This window comes from Mustela lutreola, chromosome 10, assembly GCF_030435805.1.
Source record: "Mustela lutreola isolate mMusLut2 chromosome 10, mMusLut2.pri, whole genome shotgun sequence".
In the NCBI taxonomy this organism is placed as follows: Eukaryota; Metazoa; Chordata; class Mammalia; order Carnivora; family Mustelidae; genus Mustela; species Mustela lutreola.
The window spans coordinates 62,858,547-62,881,516 of NC_081299.1; the positions used below are offsets into that span (position 1 = coordinate 62,858,547).

At 39.1% G+C, this 22,970-nt stretch overlaps 1 protein-coding gene and 1 pseudogene across 2 annotated transcripts in view; one reads left to right on the forward strand and one right to left on the reverse strand.

Annotated features, from left to right (window-relative positions):
* Positions 1-22,970, reverse strand: part of SLC44A5 (solute carrier family 44 member 5) — a 403,850-nt gene that overhangs the window by 329,394 nt on the left and 51,486 nt on the right. For both annotated transcript variants that reach the window (XM_059137458.1, XM_059137460.1), the window contains exon 2: positions 18,437-18,512. In XM_059137458.1, the coding sequence (XP_058993441.1) occupies positions 18,437-18,449 (13 nt within the window). In that variant the 5' untranslated portion in view covers positions 18,450-18,512. The remainder of the gene's footprint in view (positions 1-18,436; positions 18,513-22,970) is intronic.
* On the forward strand, positions 1,276-1,373 carry LOC131810635 (U6 spliceosomal RNA; annotated as a pseudogene).

The following is a 22,970-nucleotide window of genomic DNA, read 5'->3' on the forward strand; positions in this document are numbered from 1 at the left end:
AGGACCCGAGGATAAGACTGACAACAGACAGACTTAAGCTCAAATTCCTATTCAATCATTTTTAATCAGGTAACCTTGAACAAGGAACTTTTACCATTTATTATTACCAGTGGGCTAAACAGACAATTCTTTACCAGAAAATCTAAGAGCTTAGGACAAATAAGCTAGATAAGGGGGAATAGAAACATTTATTATTTCTAAGCCAGTGGTTCTCAATGGAGAGTTATTTTGCCTCCCAAGGGATATCTGGCAATACCTAGAGATTGTGTTGATTGTCACAACTGGGGTGGGAGTGCCATTGGAGGTAGTAGGTAAAAGCCAAAGGTGCTACTACAATGCACAGGCAGCCCTCTACAAAAAGAACTTTCTGGGCTAAAATGTTAATAGTGCCAATATTGATAAATCCTTCCAAAGGGAAGGCAAAGCAGAGAAATTTGTTGAGTCCAGTTTAACAGTACAGTGTTTTACTTATTTAACAGAAATACAAACAAGGCAATACTTAGAACCTCAAAAATACTCGTACACATTGATCCAGTCACTTCACTTTTAGAAATCTATCCTGATGAAATAAGAAGAAAAGCACCTAAAGATTTATGCAAGAGTAGATAGATTAGAAAATTAAAAATAGCAAGTGGCCAATTGCAGGTACAGTGATGATAGGGTGATTATATAATTTATCTTCTAAACTGAAATGACTCTGGGTGTAAAAGGGGGTGCTTTAATAATTTTGCAAAGACGACAGTCATAAATAAGAACTGCCCTGGACAAAGCAGGATATATGGCCCCCTGGTGTAAGGGAATAGGGAAATAAAGTATTCCACATCCTAATTATGAAATGGCAGACAGCCAGCAAAAAAAAACTTTAAAGAATATTTAACAGCATACATAGTAAAGATAATGATATAATACGAACTATAAAAGGCTGGATATAAAACTTATGTATCAAATTTTGTAATATATATACTTATAGGCTTTGAAAGAAGAATGGAAAGAAACACACCGAATTGTTAACCCTGGTTTACTATCTGTTGAGATTATAGCTGGGATTGTTTTTCTCTATATTCAAAATTGCTATAATCGTTTTTTAAAATTAGGACGGAGTCCTGCTTCTTTAGAAAGAAATACAAGAGCCAGCTGATGAGAGACAGTTATTCTTCACAGAAGAATGCCAGCAAATAAATGTTGAAGAAATTATATATAAATTAGAAAAATCACAACTTTTGCAATTCCTAATGATATAGTTGTTTCAGGCAAGGAGTTTTATTGGACACTGAAACACTTTTAGCACATACACTAAAATTGGAACGATACAGAGATTAGCATGACCTCTGCAGAAGAATGACACAAAAATTTGTGAAGCATTCCATATTTTTTTTTAAATAATAAAATCTTTAGGTGAAAGATTGCTGGTTATTCACAAAGTTTCAGGGTATTATCTCACAGGGTTCTTGCTATTCGTAAAGAAAAAAAAATATGCCTTCTCAATGAAGAGATCTGGTGATTTCATATTACCCAAATTATCAAACAATATAATTTTAGTGGAAAAACTAGCATTACATGCCTTTTGCAGTAACATAATATGAAATAAGGACATAATCTGCATAATATTTTGCTAATTTGTTTAGCTTGGGGCGTCTGGGTGGCTCAGCGGGTTAAAGCCTCTGCCTTCGGCTCAGGTGATGATCCCAGGGTCCTGGGATTGAGCCCCACATTGGGCTCTCTGCTCAGCCGGGTGGCTGCTTGTCCCCTCTCTCTCTGCCTGCCTCGCTGCCTACTTGTGATCTCGGTCTGTCAAATAAACAAATAAAATCTTTAAAAAAAAAATGTTTAGCTTGAATCTAATCAACCTATTAGATCTACTTTTTGATTTTGAAGGATATCCAGAGAATATCAGAACTAGGAAAGCACCACCAAATGAGAGAAATCAGGTAAATGCAGAATGTGGGAAATTCCAAAAGACAACTGTCCTGCAATGTCCTCAAAAAGTCAAAGTTATAAAGAAAGAAATTGAGACTTCTAGATTAAAAGACACTGGAGAGACGTAGAAGTCAATTACAATCTCTGAATCCTCTTTGAATACTGGCTTTTAAAAAGGAGATCTAAAAAGCATTTGTTGGGGTGCCTGAGTGGCTCAGTGAAAGCACCTGCCTTCAGTTCAGGTCACGATCCCAGGGTCCTGAGATAGAGCCCCACACATTGGGCTCTCTGCTCAGTGAGGAGCCTGCTTCTCCCTCTCTCTTATCCTTCCCCTTCCTGCCACTCATGCTGGCTCCTGCTCTCTCTCAAATAAATAAATAAAATCTTAAAAAATAATAAAAATCATTTGTGGACAATTGAAAAAATTTGAAAATAACCTATTGTCATTATATATATTTAATTCTCTTAAGTCTGTTGATAATATTATGGTTATATAAAACATTTATGGTGAATATCACAATGTCTGCAGCTTATTTTTAAGGCATTCAGAAAAAATATATATACTTATAGTTATTTAAAGCAAATATGGCAAAATATAAACAACTACTGAATCAAGGTAATGAGTACGTAAGTGCTCATATTGTATTATTCTTTGAGGTTTTCTGATATTTGGAAAATGCTTAAATATAAAATTAAGGGAAAATTTGGATGTTACATTTGAAGTCATATAATTACATTTAAAGTAATATAATTAGTAATTCCAGAGTTGACCGCTGTCTTTCCAGGACCAGATACAAAACAGTTGCAGAACCCGCGACAGCCTGCAGAGGATTCAGAATCCTCCGCATTGCCTAAGACCAGCTCTTCATGTTCCATTTCCATTGATTCCCTCAGTTCCTGTGATTTATTTCAGTTGCCTTCCTGTCCCTCAGGTGCTACCACCTTCTCCTCCTGCTCCGTCTTTTGTGGTCCTTGTTCCCCAAGCATAATGAGAATAGAGCATAAATTAATCAGGCACACCCAGGCTTTGAATCCTGCCGCTAACATACAATTTCAAAAGAACCATTGCTCTCTCTGGAAAATTTCTATCTCTGAGAATGCTGTGGACTGAATGCTCCTGGTCCTCTCCAAATGCATATGCTGAAACCCTAATCCCCAAAGTGATGGTATTTGGAGATGAAGCCCTGGAGTGGTAATTAGGTCATCAGGATGAAGCCATCATGAAGGGATTAGTCTGTGTCTATCTGTCTGCCTGCCTTTCTGTCTGCCTCTCTCTCTCTCTCTCACACACACACACACAACTATAAGGCAGCTGTCTACAAGACTTCTTGTAGAAGCCAAGAAACAAGTGAAATAGGCTTCTGGTAAATTTTGAAGTTTTTAGCCTCCAGAACTGTGAGGAATAAGTCTTTTTTTCTTTTTTTTTTTTTTCTTTTTCTTTTGACAGACAGAGATCACAAGTAGGCAGAGAGGCAGGCAGAGAGAGGGGGAAGCAGGCTCCTTGCTGAGCAGAGAGCCTGGTGCGGGGCTCGATCCCAGGATTCTGGGATCATGACCCGAGCCGAAGGCAGAGGCTTTAACCCACTGAGCCACCCAGGCGCCCCCAGAATAAATCTTGTTTAAGCCACCAAGTCCATGATGTTTTGTTATAGCAGCCCAAAGGGTTTAAGACAAAGGATTTCCAGAGCATTCCCATTCCTCCAGCTCTCCACTTCACATAATGAGCACATCCTCCTTTCCCACTTCCCCCCAAAAGGTTTAATAGGTTGGAAGTTCTTTTGCTAGGATTTCTGTACATCCTCTTGATGTTTTCCTTCATTTTACCTGGTAAGGGACAGGTGTGTCATACTCTAACACACAGAAAGCCAAGGAAGCCTTAAAAGTGGCCTACCTTGGGTGACTTGGGAAAAAAATACACAAAAGCAACATACTTTTTTAATAAAGTATTTCTAAAGGCCTTGGACATCACTAATCCTAAAAGCAAGCATATCTGGTCCTATATGAAGATTCAAATTTCTCAATTTCTTGGCCACTTACTGGTTGGTAACATTTCCAAAGAACAATTTTATGTCTTTCATTTTACATTGATTTCTCTGTTTAGCAAGACTAAGCTTTTTGAAAGTTCTAAGACAAAGAATTCTTTTAATCTTGCTTTTTCTAAATCAATGTCCATAAGACCCTCTCAAAGATTCACCCTTACTATCCATTAGACACCTTTCAAGGCTGTGTCCTGACCTGTTGTGTCCTATGTAATATGGTTGTGATATTTTAGCACTTTTAGTTAGTCTTATATGAAATGTTTTTGTCATTTACCACCTTTGGTCTTTCTGTCATTTTTAAACTCTGAACTTCACTCTGTAATTTCTCAGCTTCTGTTTTGTACTTGACATTCATTACGTGCTTTTTGTGCCCTTAATTACTTGTTGCGCTTCGGGGTTGATTCATGTTGGTCTTTTCTAATTCTACTGTCTTGATTGCTGTACAGCAAGCCACTTCCCCTCCAAAAACATTGTTTGTCTTTAAACTGTGTTCTTTCTTTCCAGTGCTGGAAACTGAATTTTTTTCTACTTGTCCTTTTCAGGAAATCTCAGGCTATCCCTAGTTGTGATAACTGATATCTATTCACTAGAATCATAATTTCTTTTCTCTCGTCTATACTCGAGTTTGAAAAAGAAATTAGGCAGGAAGGAAGGGAGGAAAGGAAAAGAAATCACAACGACAAAAGGTAGAAAATACATGGCAAGAACAGAAAAGACATTTACAGGAGAATATTCAGGAAGCAACAGACATAATAATTAACAAAGGTACAAGAAAGGAAAAATAAGAATGGTTTCTTAAATAAGTATAACATGGGAAATACAAAGTTAAAAATAATAAACACTTTATTCTTTTAAAGTAAGAATAAATAACTTTAGTGTCTAGTGTGTCAGAAAGCACCAGCCATTAAGAATGCTATCATTTGGGGGGCACCTGGGTGGCTCAGTGGGTTAAAGCCTCTGCCTTCGGCTCAGGTCATGATCCCAGGGTCCTGGGATTGAGCCCCACATCTGGCTCTCTGCTCAGCGGGGAGTCTGCTTCCCCCTCTCTCTCTGCCTGCCTCTCTGCCTACTTTTGATCTCTGTCTGTCAAAGGAATAAATAAAATCTTTATAAAAAAAAAAAAAAAGAAGAAGAAGAAGAAGAAGAATGCTATCATTTGTGAAATACAGGCTACCATCTTCTCACATTTAAACCTCTGCAAGTCTCCCCATGAGAATGTTCTCATTCTCACCAGCATTCTCTCCCTCCCTCTAGTCTATTCTTTAGAATGCCCCCAGAGTCATTGTCCTAAAATGCACATCAAATAATTTCTCTGTTGGAAAACCTTTCAGTGGCTCTCTATTCCATCTATAATAAAGCCCAAATGTTTGTGAAACCCTACATGCCAAGATTCTGTTTACTTTTCTAACCTCATTTCTACCATTTCTCCTTCTTCCCAAGATTTGTATGCTCTAGACAAAACATTCTTTAAAATCTTCCTCTGAGCTTTTGTGTATGCTTTTTTCCCCTGCCCAGAATGCTTCTTCTGCCCAACTCCTTTTGGTCCATCCAATGCTTAGTCATCCTTCATGTAGATGCCTCTGCCTCTCTGGCTCCGTCACTAAAAGCCAAGTATCCCCTTCTGTATACTATCATGGTTCCCTGTTATTTCTCCTCTCATGGCATATTATTGTGTTATATCATCTTGTTGATATATCTGCGTCACATGCTAGTCAGCATGCAAGGTGATAGCAATGGTGACATGTATCTTTTTCTTGCACTGGCATTCTAACACTTAGCACAGAACATGACCCCTAATAATACTTGATACTTTATTACCTTGATGTTGTACAAATATTTAAGTAATGGGATTGTCTAGTGACCCAAAGCTTAACTTAAATCCTTATTTCCAATGCTTGTTGAAAATCTTTCTAGAATAACTATTGGCAACCCTCAGCATGTATATTAAAATAAGCATTATTAGTAAATTACCTTTGATATGTGGGACAATTGCTGCCTCTATTATCTCTTTCCTACCAATTCCAAGGGCTTGTAGTTGGGACAAGCCACCCATGCTATCCAAAGTTCAGCAGTTGGTGTTTCCATAGCACCCATCTAGACCTCTCCACCTGTCCAGAGGTAGTCATTCAGCTGCTACAAAATCCCCCGTCCCACTCCACTGCAGAGGCAGAATTGCCTAGTAAATGGCATCTCCCACCATTGTTATCCTGCCAATAGGACAGCTCAAGCATCTTAGAATTCCTTCCAAAGGCTGGCATTACATAATGCTTTAGTCTGCTTTTCTGTCTTAGTAAATCTAGTAAAATAAGAAAAACTTAATTTCTTTAGGATGACTTAATAGCTTATAAAATCTCAGATCACCATTCTAGTCATAGTGTTATGGGAACTGTCAATTTTAGACATGGAGAAAAGTGGGCTGAAACTACACTAACATCTTCTAGAAGTTTCTGAAACCAAAGACTACTTTAATTCAATAAATTCTGCTTGATTTTTCAAAAATTTTCTTCCTTTCTCTTTAAAATTTCTTCTGAAAATGCAGGTAATTCTGTTAACTAAGGGTGCAGTAAAGAGAAACTGAGTTGAATCAGGTTTAAGATGTTTACATATCCAGAGGCACCTGGGTGGCTCAGTCAGTTAAGCATCCCACTCTTGATTTCAGCTCAGGTCCTGATCTCAGGGTTGTGAGATGCAGCCATGTGTCAACTCCATGTTGGGCATGGAGCCTGCTTTAGATTCTCTCTATCCCTGCCCTTCCCCTTTCCCTCTCTAAAAAACAACAACAAAAAGGCTTATATATCTAAATTTATCCATTAAAGAGAAAAAATCCTAAGAAAAAGCATACTGGCATCATAAGTAGAAATAACAGTACTTCCTTGATTTTGCAAGAAATGACGTTTTTTATGTCAGGAAAAGGGAATAAAAAGTAAAGCTTCTGGGGCACCTGGGTGGCTCAGTGGGTTGAGCCTCTGCCTTCAGCTCAGGTCATGGTATCAGGGTACTGGGATCGAGTCCTGCATCTGGGTTCTCTGCTCAGCAGTGAGCCTGCTTCCCCCTCCCCCTCTGCCTGCCTCTCTGCCTATTTGTGATCTCTCTCTCTCTCTGTCAAATAAATAAATAAAATCTTTTTTTTTAAAGTAAATCTTTTGAAAGGACAGATCCAAATCAAAAATACTTTATATTGCTTTATTAACAGAAAGAAAAAAATTAAAAGTGATGTTGCTACTGCCTACAGTAAGGGTATCATTGAGAAGGTATTTTCATTCCTCTTACCATGAAGAGCAGGAAGTATACTGCTACAAAAAAAAAAAAGAAAGAAAAAGAAAAAGTGAAACTTAATGTCAAGGATACATAAAACAAAGCACTATCCAAAATATAGGTAGTTTATTGGTGAGTGTGATTTAAAATCAAATGCTTTCTGAGTTAAAAAATGCAGGATAATCAACATGTCAGTGTTAAAATGGGCCATAAATTTTCAAAAAAGGCATCAATGGAAATAAACTTTGAAAAACCAATTTTGGACTGTCCTAAGTCCAAAACAACCTTAGTTCTAAAATGTATATGTTCATCTGCTGCTTTTCATTTTTGACTATAAATTTGCTGACAGATTATGTGGTTCGTAATTGTCAATCAAATTTCTTTTTGTCTTCTTTGTTCACCTAGTAATCACTCATCCCCGATTTCACTGCTACACACAAACTAAAATTCAGTATGTTACCAGTGACCCTAACATTTTCCAGGGTCTCCTCCTCATTTTCATTAAACATCATAACCAGCAACTAACTCTTAAAATTTTCCCCAGACCAGCACTAACAGAACCCATGAATCTATCCTATGATGCATCCAGATGGGTTTCAGCCAGTGAAAGTGAGTCAGAAGTGAAAGGACATACCCTGGCCAGTGACAGAAAGAGTGGGCATCTATTAAATTTAGGAGTAAGACCATTTCCTGCCTAGGGGCTAGAATATCTTATGGCTGAGACCCTAAATATCACAAAGGCATTTTACAACTTTACCAAGATGTGCTACACAAAATGGTAACATGGAAAGATGCCCCCCAAAAACATTCCATGGTGTATGTAATACAGTTTTTCTCTTGGTGACTCAGAAAGTACATTAGCATATTAAAAGATAAAAGAAGTCTGCCCATAAAGAAACTTGTTTAACATTGTTTAACCTGGGATTTGCTAAATCTTTTTGACCTATTAAGATCCCAGAGAACCAGTAATCTCAAGGAATAGGCTTAAGGAAAAGCTGACCTGACCAGCCAGGGTTTTTTGATCCCATGGGGCTCCCCTGTAAGTCCAGCACTGGTCATAGGATGTCTTAGAGCAGTGCTTCTTAAACTTATATGTGCATGCATCTCAATTGTATGTGCACATATGATCTTGTAAAAATGTAGATGCTGACTCAGTAGGTCTGAGCTGGGGCTGGAGAGTCTGCACTGCTGAGATGGCTTCAGGTGATGCTGATGCTGCTGGTCTCTATCACATGCTGAGTAGCAAGGCTCTACAGAACCACAGCGGTAAGAAGATCATCACATCTCTAGTCTCTTTATCTTTTCCTTCCTAATAATAAATCCTCCTAAAATATTACTTTCAGGGTGCCTGGCTGGCTCAGTGTGAAGAGCATGGGACTGTTGACCTCAGGGCTGTAAGTTTGAGCCCCACATTGGGGGGTCAAATGACACTTTTAAATGACACCCTTTAAAAGTAACGTCCTTCCAGGGCACCTGGGTGGCCCAGTCAGTTAAGTGTCCAACTTGTGATTTCAGCTCAAGTCATGATCTCATGGGTTGTGGGATGGAGACTGCCATCAGGCTCCACACTCAGGAGGGAGTCTGCTTGAGATTCTCTCTCTCTCCCTCGCCCTCTGCCCTTCCCCCCCACTCACGTATACTCTCTCCCTCTCTCTGGATATGAATAAATAAATCTTTAAAAAAACAAAAACTTTACAAAAAATAAATAAATATTACTTCCAATATATATTCCTTGCTGGTCAAAAAATTTAGTGGTCCCCCATTCCTTTCAACATTAGTAACTCAACAGTAGATATCTATTGAAATTGTACTCTGTGCTAAATAGATACAGAGCCCCTGACTTTATACTGTTGAGTACCAAGTAGGTGAGTAAAAAACAATGTGCAGAATGCTAGGAACCAAAACAAGAAGGGAAGAGCTACTTTTTTGAGACCTTGATTTCCTTATCTATAAAATGAGGGTTTGGGGTGCCTGGGTAGCTCAGAGGGTTAAAGCCTCTGCCTTCGGCTCAGGTCATGATCCCAGGATCCTGGGATTGAGCCCCACATAGAGCTCTACTCCGCAGGGAGCCTGCTTTCTCCTCTCTCTGCCTGCCTCTCTGCCTACTTGTGATCTCTGTCTGTCAAATAAATAAATAAAATCTTTAAAATGAGGGCTAAACCAGACCAGTGGTATTTAACTCTCCATGTATCTTGCAGTCATGGACATCATCTTATTAGAGAGTCTCAGCCCAGACCAATGAAAATACAAGCTGTCAGTACACCTTCAACAGGGAACAGGCAGTTCTCAAAAACTCCCCAAGTGATTCTAAGGTGCAGCCAAGTTTGAGAACGACTGGACTAAATGATTCCCAAAGTGCTGCCCAGGTATCAACAACACCCAGAAACTTGTTAGAATGAGAAGTCTCAGGCCTCACCACAGACCTACTGAGTCAGAAACTCCGGGGACAGGGTAAAGAAACCTGGGTTGTGGTTTTACGGTTTTGGTTTTGTTTTTATGTATGTATGTATTTATTTATTTTTAGAGAGAGAGACAGGCAATGAGAATAGGAGTAAGAAGAGCACAGGGAGCTACTCTTCAAGCAGATTCCCTTGCTGAGCAGGAGCCCTATGCAGTGTTCAGTTCAATCTCACAACCCATGAGATCATGACCTGAGCTGAAACCAAAAGTCAGTTGTCTAACCAACTAAACCACTCAGACACCCCAGAAACCTGGGTTTTAACCGGCTCTCCAGGTGATTCTCCAGGTGAAAACCACTGGATTAGACAACTAGTAGATTTCCCTCTGGCTCTAAAATAGAATCATTCTTGGACCTCAAACAGGCTTTTCAAGGACTTTTGTTATCAGGTCTTAAACAGACTAACAGTATAAGCTCTTCCCAGATTTAAATCTTTAATTGCTGTGCATTCTTAAGGAATTATTATAGCTGTCTGTGTTTCATGTTCTCATCTATAAAATGAGGATAATAATAGTACCTATTGTCACAGAGTTGCTGTGAAAATTCAATGATTTTGTGTATGTAACTGACTTAGCAGAATGCCTGCGATGTATTTCAGGTCATTACCCAATTGTCACTCTTGCAGGGAGGACCTCATGGCCACTCTGTCCAAAATCACAACCCACCTTTACCATTCCCTTTTTCCCCTCCCCTGGTTTATTTTTGCCTTTGCAATTATTATTCTCTAACATATAACATATATCCACTAATTGCTTTATTATCTGCCTTCTCTCACTAAGATGTAGGTTTTATAAAATCAAGGATTTTTGTCCATTTGTTAAGAGCTATATTCCCAGTGACTAGTCAGGGTCTGGTACATTGCATGTACTCAACTGGTGCAATAAAGGAACGAATAAATGTTAATGATTATCAATATTAATATTATAGCAATCCAAATATTTCTTATTGAAAAACAATAGCTTATACTTCCCATTTACTGTTCCAAATTATGCTTATGTATTATTACATGCTTTATTCAAATTCTGTCCCATACCTAACAATGCCTTCCTATTTAACTTCTGCTCATTTTAGACCCTGCTCAAATTCTATTTCTTTAATATTCCCTGACAATTCTGATGACTAACTCTCTGAATGTCTACAGTGTTACTGTCTATACTATACAATAGCACTTAACTTATCTTAATTAATTACCAATGGAAAGAGCAACTTTACTGAAATTTAAATATACTGAGAGAGGCTGCATCCGTCATACAATAAGCATTCATGAAAACTGACAGAGGAAGGAGTCCTCAAAGGAATCCCAGGAAAAATTCACCATTAATTAGCCATGTAGTCCTCAAATAACAAAAACAGTGCTCTACATTTTACAAAGTACCTTTAAATACATCAGTTCAGGGAATGAAAATTAGTGGCTTTCTGGCCCCCAGTCTTCCTGTCATCTATGTCTGGAAGAGGCCCAAATCATCCCCAATGTGGCCCTCTAGGCAGCCATTACCAGTTGGTCAGACCTAGCAGACAAGGGGACACCTATTTCCATCCTAACTTAGTCTAACCCCCCTGGTTCTAAAAGCAAAGAAAACTGATGCCAAGAGATTTAAATTGACTTGTCCAGGCACATACATGATAGCAGACCAAGACCAGAACCATCATCCTGACTCCTCTCCAGAATTCTCTCTATGCTCTCTCCTCATTCATTTCTGAAATGCAGTATTTAAGTTTCCATTCTAAAGCAACCAAAATACAGACAGCAAACCTTTGACAGAGAGTTTTCATATTAATGCTCATGAATATAATATTGAAATGAAAAATGACAGTTTTGAGTCAAGTGATAGACAGAGTTGGTTAGTCTCTTATTTTTCAGTTGGGTTTATTTACTTAAGCCTAGAATGTGTCATGACTGAAAATAGACAAAACAGATTATTTCCATTCCACTATCCTAGAAAAAGAAAAGGGAATAGTTTTCATTAAAGAACTGGGCTCAAATCCAGTCCCAAAATAACTTATACTACTGAATCAACTTGTAAAAGGTGTTATTTCTCTCATTAATGGCAATGCATTATTAGGAGTTCAGATTAATCACTAAATTTAAATTATAAGAAAAATGTATTTAAAGGAATATGAAAAAAGAAAATAATGGAGAGAAACAAACATCTATTTTAATATAAATAATAACCACTTCCTCATCACAGAAAACATGCTCACATTTTAGAATTATAATTTTCCAGAGGCGCCTGCGTGGCTCAGTGGATTAAAGCCTCTGCCTTCAGCTCAGGTCATGATCCCAGGGTCCTGGGATCAAGCCCCACATCGGGCTCTCTCCCCAGCGGGGAGCCTGCTTCCTCCTCTCTCTCTCTCTCTCTCTCTCTCTCTCTCTCTCTGCCTACTTGTGATCTCTGTCTGTCAAAAAAAAGGAATTATAATTTTCCAGATCCTCTCCCTAAAGCACAGTTTCCAAATATTGCCATTGCCTTTGCAACTTAGTTGGAATGAAACTGACATCAAATTTTTGCCTAGACATTTGATAATTCTGTCTTGATTAAGCCTTATTTTTAGGTATACTATAATTGAAGCTGATTTGGGGGGAGAAACCATCATCTAACGCAGTTAGAAATTGCCTCTGGCACTGTTTGCTTTACCCAAGGAAACCAGGATGACAACTGGCAGTTCTGTTACTTTGCAGAGTTAATCCATTTTCACAACTATGTTACTTAGTAGTAAGGCTACCAGCAGTTGGTCCCATACTCTATCCTTCTACCCTGAGAAAATGAGTCTGATTCATATTTAAGGGTAGGATGAGGAAAGGAGCAAATATGTGAATCTCTTCTCTTCGACACAGACCCTGCCACCACACCAGAGGAGGAGGAGTGTATGCTGAAACATACACAGAGGAAGTTCAAGGCCTGTACTGCCCCTGCTCCACAAAAAAGGGCAGTCAGTAAGAGGATTCTCCTAGGGTCTAGATATACACAGGAACAATCCCAATGGGCCTCAGAGAAATCTGGCCATAAACTGATGCTTGCTAAGAGCCTCCTGGAAAACTGGAGTGATTTTCACCTCAACCCCCTTTGATGGGATACCAGGGTAGCTCAGTCAGTTGAGCGTCTGACTTTGGTTCAGGTCAGGATGCCAGCATACTGGGATCAAGTCCCTTATCGGGCTCCTTGCTCAGCACTGGTGGTCCATGAATTTGGTCAAAACAAAATGAAACCAAGAGCTCTGGTCAGACCCCATCATGTTAGCCCAGGCATGGATCCTGAAAGCAAAAAGAATACACAAGAGAAATCATGACTTCTAGAAAAACAGTAGTTCCCAAGGCATATTTGTGAAACACTGGAGCACTCTGATTTTTGGCTTAGGCATTCCAAAAATTCAGAAATCACTTCCCCTGCAGCACATTACTGAATATTTTTTTAACCAAGGGGACAAGTACCCTACCTAACTTAGAAGAAATTAGTTTCTAAGACACCATTCACAATATGGAAAATTCTTTAAAACACTGTTATTTACATAATTAAAGCCCAAATTTCTTGAAAACTTACTGTATGCTAGTTCATACAACACAGTAAACAGAGAATAAATTTGAGTTGGAAACACTTGCCTTGTTATTAGTTTTATCATTCCTAGTGACCATGAGCAGTACTGTCATTAAGCCCTTGTTTTCTCTTTTATAAAATAATCATAATGAAATGTATTTCACAGCTTATTCTGAGATTACATGAAAAACACTGGAGAAGGCATAAAAATGACTGACCCATGAGAGAAACTAAGTAAATAATTTTCTTCCCCCATTTCCTTTTTTTCTTATAAAGAAGACATCCATGCTAAAATGTTTTTGGGTGCTGTATATGGTTTAAAAAATTAAGTAACAAGAGAGTAGGGGCACCTGGGTGACTTGGTCAGTAAAGCATCCGACTCCTGATATCAGCTGACCTCAAGGTGGTGGGTTTAAGCCCCACATCAGGCTCTGCATCAGCGAGGGGTCTGGAGAGTCTTTCTCCCTCTACCTCTGCCCCTCCCCCTACTCATGTGCTCACACACACATGCTCTCTCTCTCAAATAAATAAATTTTTTTTAAATTTTTTAAATTTTTTTAATTTTTTAAAAAATCAAGTAACATGCCAGCGTTTAGATGTCTATGAATTATTGTTTATATAACTAATCTGAAGCAGCTACTACTCATATATGTAATTATATACAAAATTTCAATGAATAACTCTGCAGTCCTCTAGCTGAACAATTCAAATTGGCAGCATAATCTTGTTCCCTTTTCCCAGAAATATATTGCAACTGTATTTTTCTTCCAGTCAATCCCACTCTGTTAGAAGGGAAAGAGGGGGAGGATCTACCCCTGTTCCATTGAATAATGGCAACATTTTATGACCTCTTTTCCATGGAGTCCTCTTCTTTTGTGTTAGATTAACATGCACCTCTCAAAGTATTTCTGCTAATCTGTCTTCCAGAACCTGCTTGTGGGCCTCTGAATACTACAAATACAGCAAGGCAGTGTTAGGAGCAAATATGTACAGTCCTGCAAAAGAAATTAATAAAAAGAGGGGAAGCACGTCATGTTGGATGCATCTAAGAGAATAAGCAGTAACAGTCTCATGGCCAAGAACAACAGCAGGCCGGTCCATCTGTCCATCATGAAACTGAGTTGTGCCCACTAGTTATCAATAGGAGGTGGCCATGTGGGCTTCACACTAAAATAGAAATTCTGTCATCAGGAAGATAAGGTGAGGAGGGAAGAAAAGGATTAACTGTTTCAGAATCAATTTCTGGGTGATGAATGATGAATACATGATGATGAATACAAAGAATTGCCGCCTGTTTCTTATTCACAGACTACGAAATTCTTATTCATTCTGTTATTCTTTCATTAAGGATTTTCTGGGTGTTTCCTAGAAGCCAGACACAATGCTAGCCACGATGGATCCAAAGAATAATTTTCTGGGGTGCCGGGCTAGCTCAATTGGTAAGAGCTCGTGACTCTTGATTTTGGGGTTGTGAATTTGAAATTTTTTTCATGGGGTGTAAAATTTTTTTTAATTAAAAAAGGAATAAGTTCCTTCTTTTAGGAATTCTGTTTCATGAGAGAGACAGAGAAGTAAACAAAAAATTATAAAACGGAAAGATGACAGCCAATGTGTATACAATATGGGGTGGGAACCCAAAGAAAGTAGTCATTAACTATGCAAAAATATGCCAACTTCACAAATCTGTGAGTCTGCCTGGCACAGGAGCTATGCTAAGCTCTGTAATATTTCAGTGTTGTTATGTGTGCTATAGAAGTGAGGTCAACCAGAGAGATAGAACAGAAAATCTAAGAACAAACAGATGGGTCTCAATCAGCTTGTTTGCCTTAGGGTGGAAGAAAAAGTGTTACTGCCTCTACCTTCACTATCACGGTCCTTTTTTCTTCAGTATGTGTGTGTTTGCTAATTTTTATATGATTTTTAATCTTATCAACTCTATCTAACCATGTCCACTTCTATTTTCTCTAAGTATGTTTGAGTGTGTGACCACTGGGCCACAAATAGATACAGATATGGATATACATGTAGATCCTTTGTCAACGTTAGAGATAAAACCAGAAATAGCATCTTGGCTTCAGGAAATATGAGTTACAGTATAATTCTTAAGTTTTACAATAGAACATTTTCATTAAGGGCAATTTCTAACAGAAGAGGGACTCAAAGGCATAGCATTTATTGACATTTAGCCAAATTAAGATGTTCATACAATAAACGCTCAGTGTGCTTTAAGGTCTACTATAAAAAGCTTCCTTTCAAATGCAGAATTGAATGAGGAGTGAATTGAGGCGTTCCCATTTAAGCTAAAGGACATTCTGAGTCAACTATTAGCTTGGAAATCCAATTTAAATATTTGCTGGTTTTGTTGCTAACGTGCACTTGAAAATACAAAATTCACATCAGTTTTACATCAGGTGAAAATTGAAATTTATTATTCATCTCTGAGGCCATTTTTGGTGCTAGATTATTTGCCCTTTGATTATCTCTGGCATTGGCATTCCTCTTTGTTGTCCCTGAAGCTATGCACCACACAGAACTACATGCATAAAAAAACTAGTGTTCCCCTCTCTAACCCCTCCCCCAGTCACAGGAGCCAATGGCACATTCTGGAAATGAAGCATGAGCCATCAGCAACTAGGTACTAGTATCAGGCTCACCCAGAGTCAGGGTTCTCCCTGAAGAACCCCCTCCAAAGAATAACAGCCATCACTCTCCATGCCTCTGTCCTGATATCCTGTCCTGGTGGCTACCAAAAGTGAAATGCCCTATCCCCTGACAGACTCAAAAGAACAAAATCACACTGTTACCCATAGAGATCAATCTGACAAACACAAAAGCCTTAAATTTTATCTCTAATCTCGACTTCGGTCACCTAATTGGCCTTTGGGACGACCTGCCAAAATTTCATTTGTACCTTACTTGAATATCGTGAAAACTACAGTGCCATTTCGAGATATTTGTTTAACATCTATCAGTCCTGTGTAAGTAATTCTTGGTCACTTGTTCTCAATGTGCTTCTCTTATGGTGCTGCCTGGCACAGCTTCACTGGTCATTTTGTTTACGAGCTATTTTGTACTGATGGTGGTGGTGTTGGTGACGCTGCAGCTTCTCTCCTCCACTCGAACAAGTGGACAAGTATTGTCCTCTAAATGGACAAGTTTTTGCCAGGATCTATGCTATCCCCTGTAGAACTTTTGCTATAGATGTCTAATCATCATCGGTTGTTTTCATTTATTACATTAAAACCTCCCCCAAAATAGGATTACAAAATAAAAGGGAAGTGTCCTTACAGAGTGATTTGAGTAATGACTCAAGCCCAGGGAGTTTGACTTATAAATGCTATAGAGAAAGTCATTTATTAATTTACATTCTAAGGCCTGGAGATGGAGGCCGACAGAAGCATTGATTAGTGGAAGTGAAAAAAGGGGGTGTTATGGTGAATGAAATGGTTTCTTTCTGGTGGTGGAAGTTGTGAAGTTGTGATGCCTCTTCCAGATCATCAGTGGCCAATATTCAGAGGAAAGAGGTAAATATCAAATGAGCAACAGGCAAAAGGGCTAGGTAACACTCAGCACACATGTGCAGCATGGCTCCAAAGGTCGAGGAGAATACTAACGGTATAGCTTTGAGAAATTATTTTCCTAGAGCACTGTTACACATGGTAGCAATGCTTTGCTCTTTGCTCATATAAACCAATCTAAACTACAGTGTTGTTGAAGTAAAATACAGCCTTAGTAATTTGATTTCAAACACATTCAACCTTTTTTTTTAAAAGATTTTATTTATTTATTTATTTGACAGACAGAGATCACACATAGGCAGAGAGGCAGGCAGAGAGAGAAGAAGCAGGCTCCCTGCCAAGCAGAGAGCCTCACGTGGGGCTCAATCCCAGGACCCTGAGATCATGACCTAAGTCGAAGGCAGAGGCTTTAACCCCCTGCGCCACCCAGGCACCCCCACATTCAACCTTTTGTAACACACTTCTGAATTACAGTTTGTGGACAATCATAAAAACCACCATTTCTTCAACATATACATACCGCTTCTCAGGCCTTGGTCGATGTGATAATTACTGATGAGCAAACCAGCCTAAAATACTAACGTCATCTGCCCCAGACAGGAGTATGTTAGTAACACTGTACGTCTGCATAAAAGAAAATGCCCTGTGAGTTGGCTATTCCCCAGTTCTCACACTCGAGGAACAGCTGTCACCCCCACTCACAGGGCCGATCTCTGAACAGGCCATCCCCAGGAACAGGTTCATAGGAGCAGGGGTTCCTGTCGGTGGCCAGCCACATACTACAGTGCATTTACAGCCTTCAGGAACCTACACACATTTAGACACATTCTTGGACCCCTTTTAAGCATCTTGTTAGATCTTTAGATCCTATTTTTAATAACCCTTTTAATCTTTTCAAAATGCTCAGCCAAAGCCATGGCTTAGCTTTAAGCTACACATCCTAGATCTTCCATTTTAATTTGTACTCGGGCAACATTGTGCTCTTTCTTCATAGCTAGGAATAGATTTTCCTTCATGAAGGAAAAAAATGTGCTCTTAAGGAAAACAGTGTTCATTTTCAATAAACATTTACTAAGTAACTAGCTTTTCGAAAGTAAAAGGCTAGGCCTGAAGAGGGTAAAAAAGATAGATGAGACCCAGTCTGTGACTGCCAGGCGCTTAAAACCTAATTACGGAGATAGAAATAGTAGGAATCGGGGTTAAAATTTGAAGTGGAGCCCCGTGGTCCCTCTCCAAGGAACAAGTGACAGCGTGTTGCTTCTCTAAGGAGCGAAGCTCTGGTGGTGTCACAATACGAGAAAGGGGGCTGAAAATAATCATCCTCTGAAATAAAGGTTAACGATTCCAGTTCTAGCAATAACTCTTCAGGTAGGGGGAACGGCGCAGGGAAAAGGGAACCATACTCAAGAAGTGACTGGAGTATGCGTGGGGGTGGGCTTTTACAAACCAGGTAGCCCCTGGTCCCAACACCTGCCCCAGCAACCCTGCTGTCAGGAGGCCTCAGGCACAGAAGAGAGGGTACCTTGCGTCTCAGAGGTCTTGAGCTAGGAAGAGACCGAGAACCATAACGCCTACCACGCTGCAGGCTTTCAGGTGCCGCTCCTCATGACGCCGCAATGGATATTCATTTCCCTACTGTCCTTATTTAATAGTGAACCAATAATATTTTACGCAGAAGTCTCGAGCAAGAGGGACTTAACCCGAGTAGGTGATTACCTTTGTCACTCATTAAGAGGCTGTTTCTTCGGGGGATGCCTGAGTCACTGCCAGGTTGAGTTGTTTAGAAAGGAGTCTGTGATAAAAACAAGTATGAAGATGATTATCTAAAGCAAATGGTTTTAACTTATTAAAAACCTACATGTGGGGAAAACCCTCACAACCCTAATTTATACTCCCTAAGAACCGGGAGAATTAGCCTAATGCTCTTCTAACACATAAAATACTGCCGGCATCTACTCTCTTTGAAGGAAACTGTGTTCTCCTCTTTACTACTGGAATAAAATTCTCTCTGCCACAGCCTCCTAAATCTCGGTCCTTATTTTTATTATCTACTCTCACACCTCACACCACCTGTAACACACATCCCTAGCCAGCTGATTTCTCTATCCTGTCTTCCACTTTTATGCTCCTTTTATTCAACACTCCCATCAATGCTTTTCTGTTTAGCTGCCACGCTGATCAACAAAAGGGTTGTAGTAGGTGGCATTTTTCTTTTGCGTTTAGTTCTTCTTTCCCTAACTTTAGGCTAAGTATTTTTAATGATTATGCAACACATAACTCTTTGTGAAAACTTATTACAAAAAAGTATATTTTTAATGAAAGGGAAAAGCTAATTTCACCAGGTAGAAAATCACCACTAAAATTTGGTCATTTGTCCTGTCCATCCTTTTTCTATGTATGTCTCTTAACTTTTTATTTTGAAAAAAATTTAGACCTACAGAAAAGTTGCAAAAATAGTATGGACAGTTATGTATACTCTTCACCCAGCTTCCCCTCTGCTAAGATCATCCATTATACTATAGTATAATTATCAAAATCTTCTATGTGTATTCTGACAAGGTCTATATACCATTTTTATCTAATATAAATCTTTCTAATATCATCTTTCTAATATCTAATCTATCTAATATCATCTTTCTCCAGTTGTCTCAATAATGTCCTTAAAAGAATTTCTCTCTTGTCCAGATCCAAGACCACAGCCCACATGTAGTTGGCATATCTTGTTGGTCCCCTTCATCTGGAACAGGTTTTCACACTTCTCTTTTCATGACGATTTTCCAGAAGCACCAGAGTAGTTATTCTGAAGAATATGGCTTTGGGTCTGTCTAACCTGTTTCCACATGACTAGACTCAGGTTATGCCTCTTGGGCCAGAATACTACATAAACCATGTTTTAACATTCTCAGTGCATCACAATGGGAATCAAATCTCAGTGTTTCTGTCATGGGTGATATTAATTTTGATCCCCCAGTAAGGCAGTGTCAGTGAGGTTTCTCCTCCATAGACTACCATTTCTCATTTTGCAATTAATAAGTATTCTCTGCAGAGGTATTCTGTTTATACATATTATATATGCTGTTCTTCCTCAGACTTTTATCATCCACTAATCATTCTTCTGAGTCAGTTGTTTCCACAGTGGTTCCAAAATAGTTGTTTTTTTTTTTCTACTTCCATTATTTCTTCTACATCTATTAGTAGATGTCACCATTCCTTTCTCTTAAAGTTCTTGATTCATATTTTTATTCCTGTAAGTATGTCCCAATTCAAGACTTTTCAAGTTGTTTTAAATCTTTTTTGTTAAATGTTATCACGCTTTTAAAAATTTTACATTCTCAATGTTACACATTAAGAAGCCCCTAACTGGCTGGCTCAGTGGGTTGAGCCTCTGCCTTCGGCTCAGGTCGTGATTCCAGGGTCCTGGGATGGAGCCCCACATCAGGCTCTCTGCTCAGCAGGGAGCCTGCTTCCCCCTCTCTCTCTGCCTGCCTCTCTGCCTACTTGTGATCTCTCTCTCTGTTAAATAAATAAATAAAATCAAAATTATTAAAAAAAAAAAAGAAGCCCAGAACTGACATTTCCTATTGCCCCATTTAACCCTTTTCCTACCTCATAAAACTGAAATTTCTAAGTCTTGCTTCAAACTTCCAATTATAATCCAAGACTACCTCTGCCTCATGACAGTGCTACTTAATTAGTCCTGGAAAACGTCTAACTCCTATCCAAGAATCTTGTTACTATATCTCTGGTTTGTACAAACTAATTCTCATTTTTATCACACTTCATTCATCACATGGTGGAGAATAAGGAAGGCTTAGCCCAATCCTATAATTTAAGGACCAGGAACCTTGTATCCCCCTAGTTCAATTTTGTGTTCAGACAAAAATCAAAATGTAATCCTCAGAAAACGCATTGATTCAATAACCTCAGTGAAAAAATACTTGGGATGTTAACAGTCTGAAATTCAATAATATTTTAAAATGTGTTTACTATTAAGCAACTGAACAATTAAAAATAAAAGTTCACTTCTATTTCTAAAACGCAATTTCGGGTTTGTCAAGCCTTGCCAAGTTCCCCCGTCTTTTGCTTCCTTCCTCTCCCAAAAGCTATGGCTGCAATCTTAGTCCCAGCCTGGTTTCTAGAAGCAATCCTGATTTTAGACATGAAATTTAGCCAGCCTCTCTACAACTGACATCAAATTAAACATGCTCTTTTCTCTTAACTCTTTGATTTCAGCTCTTGACTCCTTGACCAGACTTCCCCATCTTGAACTAACAACTATCTGCTGACCAATCCCCTACCTAGATCTTTAAATATCAGTGTAACTAAAAATTCTCCACCAGCTTGCTCTTCCTTCTTGTTCGTATAGCTCTGCCACTACATGTTGAATTGCTCTATCTCACTTCCCACACCTGTGATCTTTCTCATTTATTCAACAAACATTTATGAAGTACCTCTTCTATGTCTAATATTTTGCTAAACTCATGTGCAGAGAGTAGTGATTTAAAAGAAGGGGGGGATACTTTAACTCCTGAGCTTAAGAAACTGTTTTCCTCTGACGGCAACAGACAGTAAGTGGGTACACAAAGAAACAGCCATGTAATTACATGGTATGAAAAGTATTAGGAAACAAATAGAAAATAATGGAGTTTAATCAGGGAAAGCATTTCTGACTGACACTGAGGTTGGAGATTTGGAGAATGAAAAAGAACTAGCCATGAAAAGCACTGGAAAGAGGAGGATTTCTAGCTGAACTATACCAAGTGTGAATACCCTAAAAAGCTTAGGGAGTTGGAGGAGCTAAATGAAAGCCAGTGGGGTTGGAATATATTGAGGGGAGAGGAAAAATACTTATGCGTTAAAGGAGAGGCAGATCATGCAAACCCTTGGGAGCTACAGAAAGGAATTTTGATTATAACTCTAACAAGAAGCTATTGAAGGCTGTGAGCAGGAAAACCACATGATTTTCATTTTTAAAAGATTACCCTGGCAAGTTGAAAAGAGGCTTTCAAACAAAAACATGTACACAAACAAGCATAGGACCATTTTTCATAATAGTCAAAAGTGGAAGCAACCTTAATGTCCATCCACAGATGAATGAATAAACAACATAGGATATCCATATGGGGGAATATTATTCAGTCATAAAAAAATGAAGCACCAATCCATGCTATGTAATGGATGAACCATAATGAAAACATTATGCTTAGTGAAAGAAGCCAGACACAAAAGGTTACCTATGTACAATCCCGTGTATGAAATGTCTAGAACAGGCAAATTCAGAGAAAGGAAATGTAGACGAGTGGTTTCCGTAACTGCACTAGAGCAGTGACAGTAGAGATTAGAAAGGGGAAAGACCCACTGTGTATTTTGGAAGGAAAATTTAGAGGGATTGCTGATGTCAGGAACGGAGGTGGAGAGAGGGAGGCAGGGAAGGCAGGAAGAAGGGAGAGAAAGATATTCAGAAGCTTCAGACCTAGAGGACGAACACGTTTTAAGAAGAAATGAAGAACTCCACTTTGGATCTGTTAACCCTGACATGCCCCAACACCATCTGGACGGCCCTATGTTAAGAAATGTATACTTTCTAGTATATTACTTAAACTTTTCTAGACTTCAGTTTCTTCATCTAAAAAACAGGAACACGAATGGTATTTACCTTAGATGGTTGCTCTGAGAATTAAATTAGGTAACTGATACAAAGTTCTTAGCACAATTTCTAACACATAATAAATCTTCAATCATTGTTAGAGATTACTATTATTGTTACAATCTTTGGCCTGATTACTATACTTACTCCATACTTGCCTCTCTGTTCCTCCTTCCAGCACCTGCAGGAGCCTGGCCTGCTCTATTCTGAACAATCTCAGACTCTCCCAATCTGCTCTGTCTTGCTGCAGCTGAGGCTACAACTGGCCATTTTCAGAGATGTATTGAGCGATCTGACTGACTGAAAATTATATTTAGATCCCTTAGCTAGACAAGTGCATTTCTACCGTGGAGAAGGCATGCTGGGCTCAAATAATGGCACAACAATTTCCTTATGAAAAGCCTCCGGGGGGTGGGGGGGGGGGGGCGCCTGAGTGGCTCAGTGGTTTGGGCTGCTGCTTTCGGCTCTGGTCATGATCTCAGGGTCCTAGGATCGAGCCCCGCATCAGGCTCTCTGCTCCGCAGGAAGCCTGCTTCCCTCTCTCTCTCTCTCTCTCTGCCTGCCTCTCTGCCTACTTGTGATCTCTGTCTGTCAAATAAAAGA